At 40.6% G+C, this 6,143-nt stretch overlaps 1 protein-coding gene across 2 annotated transcripts; it reads left to right on the forward strand.

Annotated features, from left to right (window-relative positions):
• The first annotated feature begins 1,349 nt into the window (after window positions 1-1,349).
• On the forward strand, window positions 1,350-4,907 carry LOC148021289 (uncharacterized). 2 transcript variants are annotated; one of them, XM_087699146.1, is made up of 4 exons: window positions 1,350-2,483; window positions 2,541-3,306; window positions 3,495-3,552; window positions 3,706-4,907. In XM_087699146.1, exons 1-4 carry the CDS (start codon window positions 1,409-1,411, stop codon window positions 3,946-3,948), a joined length of 2,142 nt encoding a protein of 713 aa, XP_087555272.1. In that variant the 5' UTR covers window positions 1,350-1,408; the 3' UTR covers window positions 3,949-4,907. The 2 variants fall into 2 exon arrangements, with proteins under 2 accessions (XP_087555272.1, XP_087555271.1); XM_087699145.1 differs by having other exon boundaries at window positions 1,350-3,306.
• The last annotated feature ends 1,236 nt before the right edge of the window (window positions 4,908-6,143 follow it).

Here is a 6,143-nt window from a genome sequence, read left to right on the forward strand (position 1 = left end):
CTTAAGCAATTGAAAAATTAGGTTTCACCTCAAGGTTCATGAAATATCATTGCCCAATATGAGAACCTCAAAATGGAACCAACACGTAAAACAAACAATCAACCTACATCTCAAGTTCAACCATAGATGTTTTTGCTAGAACACAGACCAACCCGCCCCCTCTCCTAGTCCCCCTCCTTAAGGCCAATAATACATTGCTTATTCTAAAGCTAAATAGAAGATGACATCTAGAATGGTCCATAAAGCAATGGAAATATAGATTCCAAAATGTCTAGACCAAGGGAAAATCTCTAGTGTGCAATGGTTAATAATCCATAAAGCTTTATGGACCAATGAAAGGGCCTAGAAAATGGGAATAGGAGATGAATTGTGTATAAGATGTAAACAAGAAACAAAAACAATTGCTCATCTCTTTATCAATTTGTAAGGTGGCTGATCATTTAATATATAGTCCTACTTGTAGGTTATATTTTGACAAGTTCACCCAATAGCCTTCAACTAGAGATAATTGTTGATGGAGAGATTTATGGGATCCCTCCCTCCATTTGGAACTCGATTAGATGACTCTTATCTCTGAAATATTTGGATCAATAGGAATAGAGCTATGTTTGAGAATGTAACAAATGATCCTCTTATCACATTTAAAATGGACTTATGCATGGAGGTCAAACAAGAGGAAGAAAGTCTGCTCCAACAACGTAAAACTTGATCGAAGGAAAGTGACAGCAAATGGAAAGGGAAGATGGACAAAAGCGATTGAGAGATCGGCAAGGCACAAGCGATGGTGGAGGAATTGAAGGCCAAGCTCGTTGGTGGCTGACCAAAAATCTCCCACCTTGCCTAGGGCTGTTTAAAATAAGAAAGAAAAGATTCATTTCCATCCAAGAAATATAGACCAAGGACTAAGATAATATACAATCAAACAACTTTTTCTCTTTCCTTATTTACTATATAGTCACATTTCTCTCTTTTTTAAAAATGGTATTTCAGTCCATTTACATGAGGTTAGAAAAGTTAAGCTTACTAAAAGTTAAGCTTACTGCATGTGATGAAGAATGTTCTTGACATTATCACACGTGTGACGTGAGGGGGATGGATGGTCCCGACTCCCTCCGCAATCATCATCATCATCATATTGAAAGGAAACTCTGTATAAACATAACGGAGTGCAAGAGCACTCCAGAAGCACGTCCTGGATTAAGACTTAAATCCCATACTTAAATCAGCATTAAGAAAGGGATTAAATTAAAGGACCTTCAATTGAACTGACTCAGAAAGTCTTTCTGTCCATCGTGCCTGCCACATCGCTTGCATGTGTTTGTCTCCCTCCCCCCCCCCCCCCCCCCCCCCCCCAACCCGGTCTCTCTTCTCTCTTTGCCTGCCTCCGTGCTTCTGCTTGTGACTCGCCATGGCCCCCCCCGTAGGCAGACGGCGTAAGCCTTCCTCCTCTCCTCCGTCTCCTTCCCCTGGTTCCCTTCCCATCCCAGGCCTCGCCGTTGGCCTCTTTGCTGCCATCGCTGCCGGCTTCGCCATATCCCGTTCCCGTAGACGAAACCGTGCTGCCATTGCTCTGAAAGAAGTGAGTAATCAAGATGCTGCAGCCTCCATTCCTCACAACGACGCCTCCCTTGAAGTCCCGGTGGAGGAGAGCCGGAATATCAAGATGGATCAAGTCCATCAGCCTGTAAATGAGAAAGACGTGGAAGATGCAGGCGGACAAGCAATTAACAATACAGCTGACTGTGAGGTTAAGGTTGGAAATTCTAAGCTTAATCTCACCGCAACTATGGAAGGGCCTGTGGAGCTCACTGTACAGCTCAAGGCGTCCTTGCATGTGGAGGAGCGTCTCATTGATGCTGCTGTAGAGTCTTTTTCCAGTGGAGAAGATGAGAAAAAGGTTGGTCCATCTCCCGTGCTCATAAACGGCAGGGTTCTGGACGGCGCCTGCGAAGAGCTAGACATGGAGGAGCTTTCAATTGGTTATAGCAGGAGCAGCGTGTCCGAGTCGGATGGCAGCTCGGATGATTCTTCAGAAATAACCAGTGCAAAGGTGAAGCCTTTTAATACTGATCTGGTGGAAGGCGAGACTGAAATTACCTCGGAAATGAAGCCTTTAGACCCTCTGGATTCTGCTGTAGTTGAGCCACTGCACAGTTTAGAGCGTGTAGAAGTCAGCCAATTGTCAGCCAAAACAGGTCCAGTTACTGAGGAGGGTGAAAACGGTCCTATAGATAAGCCCTCGGACTTTGCAAATGCCGATTTGTTTACAGAAGATGGTGGTATTTCCCTCAATCCTGAGCCCTCCGAACCTTCAGTTGATAGTCTTATGGAAGGGGAAAGTGTACATTCACCAAATGTGAAGTCGTTGGAGAATGGTCATGGTGGATCCTTGCAGCCGGCAGATCATCTAGGGGAGGGCGGAATTTTGCCGCAAGTTGAGTCCTTGGAGCTCGCTGTTTCAGAAAAGGCAGATAATTTACCATCTTTACAAGTTGAGTCCTTGGAGCTTGCTGTTTCAGAAAAGGCAGATAATTTACCACCTTTAATGGAGGCTAACAAGCCTGAAGCAGGTGCTGTGGTTGATGACTTTTTGTTGACAAAAGACGCAGCTAGTACAATTGTGAGTGCAGAAGAAGAGAATGTGAGGCTAGTGATTTCTGACTGCAATTCTGACCAAAATGCTTCAAATGTTTCACAAAACGAACTTGATGTGGAATCATCTGTCATAGATGATAGAACTCTTGGCTGTGAAGGTGATTTGCAATCTGAAAAGCAAAACAATAACAGTCAAAGTTGTGATGGTGACATAAGGTCCGGTTATCTGCATCCTGAAGGACTTATTGCTGACATTGCTGAACAGATTGTGGAGGCTGAAGGGTTCACTCAGAAGGAAAATAGTGTTGTCTCAGAAGTTGATAAATTCACCAGCTCGGTTGATGAGGGTTCCAATATTGTTGAAGATAAGGAATCATACCAGCCAGACATTCATAACGAGCATGAATCCGATGATACAGACTGTGATACTGATCATATGCCACCACTGGAAGAGAGCTGTGGTGATAATGAGGGAGATCTGCAATCAGAACTTTATGAGATCAATACCATGGGGCCTATCCTTGACCATGAACAGCCATTGCAAGGAAGTTCCACCTCTCATACAGATTATTTTCAGCCTCGAGAGTACGATATGCTTAGCAATACTGAGGATAATGCCAAGGAACTTGCTGTTGAGGTTTCCAGGGAACATAGTAAACAAGATTATTCTGCGAAGGTTGCAGATGCTGACTTCCAGCAAGTGAATGGAAGGTGAAAGTTTCTTGGTGTATAAGCTTGTGCATTGTGTCTCTGTCCCACAGCTTATCTGACTAATGGTCTATCCTTCTCAGCATTCCTTCTGTTTCATCATTTGTTCATTTGAATGATCTGTGCATGAGAGTACTCTGAAGGGGCAAAACCAAATTTGAACTGATATTCTTCCTGGTTTTCTGTCACAGCTTGTCAGGCCCTTCAGGTGTAAGGCAAACATGTGCGAGAGAGCTTCAAATGGACTGGGTAGGAAGTTAACCTTTCTAACTCAACTTACTGGTTGATACAAAGTAGCTAGATTCAGAATTGGAGAACATGGCCTTAAATTTTAATTTGATATGCCAGGGTCTACTCTAATTCATTTTCTGACACTAAGTAATGTGTTATGAGTATATGCAGGATACTCCAGATGTAAATAAGGCTACAAATACAAAATTTCAAAGCTCTATGGATACGGATAGCCAGCATTTGCAGAGCCACTCATGGGGGCCTCAGATTGAATTGGGCCTTCATAAGGGTACTAACTTTATATCAGGGCAGGTGGCCTTCATTTGCCTTCTTGCAGCCTTGTTGAGCATTGTTTTATGGTACTTGGGAGTTGAGCAAATGATTGTTGCAATCATGTCGGGTCAACAGTCTTAACTTCACCTGAGTCTTTTCTTCTAAACCCTTGGTACCAGTCAAAAGATTGGCAGGCTGGGTGAGTTGGGTTCCGCTCTTGTGCACATTTTCGAGAGAAAAATGGCTGTCTGAATGTTGTGCGAAGCACGTATAAGAATTAAGAGCAAAATTGAAGAGTCGATTTACTGTTGTTAACCAGAGTTTGATCAACTTCTTTGCCTGGGTTAAGTGGTTCTCTGAACGTTAGAAACTGGTCGGACTGTTGAACTTATTTAGGGCTGTAAAGCCACAAGACTGTTGTACAATGCTGAGAGCTTCTGTAAGTATCTTCCACTGAAGCGCACTTGATCAGAGTGCAAATCTATTCGAGTATCTGGAGATGCTGCTGTCTATAAGTAAACACGCTGTAAAGTGTTGAATGCGCTGTCAAATTTTTATGCTATTGGATCAGTCGATCACATGTTTAAGGCTGTGCGTTCATCTTCTCCTTCAAGAAAGAAAACAAGTATATGGGTTCATCTATCTAGATCTATATCCATACCTATTCTACACTATCTATCAACCAACGGTTTTTAAGTTTGACATGTGGCAAAAGGGCAGCACTCTGAAAGAAGAAAATTTCTGGATACATGATATAGAAAATTACTTTTGAAACCCCAAATGCCTACATGTCTCTTGGAACTAGAAAAAACTCTCTTGGACGAGGGAAAATGGGCAATTTATTGAGGTGGTAAAGTCAATGCAGAGGAGTTCAAAAAGCCTAAGCACTTAGTTACTTTTGGGACAAATGGATAGTTATTGAGGTAGTGGAGTCATCTTAGAGGAGTTTAGAAAGTCCAAGCATTAAGTTACATTTGGGTTATGATGTATTAGTAACTTGATAACTTTAGTAGTTGGTTTTCTTTATGTTCTAATGGTGCCTTACCATTGTTTCCTTGTCTTGCCAACAGCTCTTTGAAGTGGATTGTAACCAAAGAATTTGGTCTCTTTGTCTTATACGCCTTCCAAGGTGTGTAGGATGTTAATATAACTTTCTTTCTTTCTGTATATCAATGGCTTCTTGAAGTGGATTGTAATGAAATACTGTGATTTGTGTTTTTGTCTTGTACATCTTTGAGGTGTCTATGAAAGGATGTTAACATAATTTACTTTTTTTTGGGAAGGGCAAGTGTATTACTAATTGGAAAAGTGAGACACAGATACAAGTCACACGTGTATTAAATAAGTGGATTTATTTATAACTTTCTTTTTTCTTTAATGGTAGCCACATTAATTATTGGAAAGTACAAGAGTCACACGTATTAAATAGGTGGACCGAGGTAGATGAATGAAAGAAAATGGCATATGCCATAGATCAAATCATCCTTGGGAAGCACGCGCGCACACACACATAGAGGACAATATCGAGTTGCTAGTGAAGGGGACCTCTAAAATGACCATTATGACTTTGTATATTAGAATGGGAATACAAATGCAAGCCATTTCGAATATTTCAATTATGACAAATATCTTAGGAGCATAAGATTGATATATAATCTTCATATGCATTGTATAGGATTTGAACATTTGGGCTTGCTAAACACCCATTCATGGGGACACACGATAGTTTCTATTAAATAATATCAAATCACAAACAAAGGGACTAGATCTTTCTTGCCTTTGGGCAAAGATAATAACGACATGTCTCCATGCTTGAATTATAAAAGTATAAACCATAGGAGAGATATCATCTATAAAGTGCAAAAGTAAGAGGGAGGCCATTTAGCAATATTTGTCAAACAAATACTTCTATTTGAAGAGGGTTATGTTGATCCAATCATTTATTAATGTTGATTTTCACCATAACATGCTTTTATGGAGGTCCCAAATGGAGTTGTTTTTACTTGCTAGCTAATCATGATCCTTAATAAGGAAATGATAAATCTAATCAATTAAGGTGTACTCCAAACACAATTGTCATTTTGAAGTCTCCAATGTTGCAAGGGACTATTTGAAAGAAGTGTAGGAAATGATTCTCAATCACAAAAGAATGGTAAATTAGTGTCTCATAAGTTATGTATCCTTTAGGGACATGATATGTTTGTCAAATCGATAGGAAACACATCAATATCTACTACGTAAGTAAAATCACATCCATAATAGAAATCAATCCAAGGCGTTCCATTTGATTAAATATGAGTTTAGCATGCTATTTATCTTCCCATGAATCAATCTTA

The sequence above is a fragment of the Lygodium microphyllum genome, chromosome 18 (assembly GCF_053477565.2).
Source record: "Lygodium microphyllum isolate KBCC chromosome 18, Lygodium_microphyllum_v1.1.10, whole genome shotgun sequence".
Taxonomy (NCBI): domain Eukaryota; kingdom Viridiplantae; phylum Streptophyta; class Polypodiopsida; order Schizaeales; family Lygodiaceae; genus Lygodium; species Lygodium microphyllum.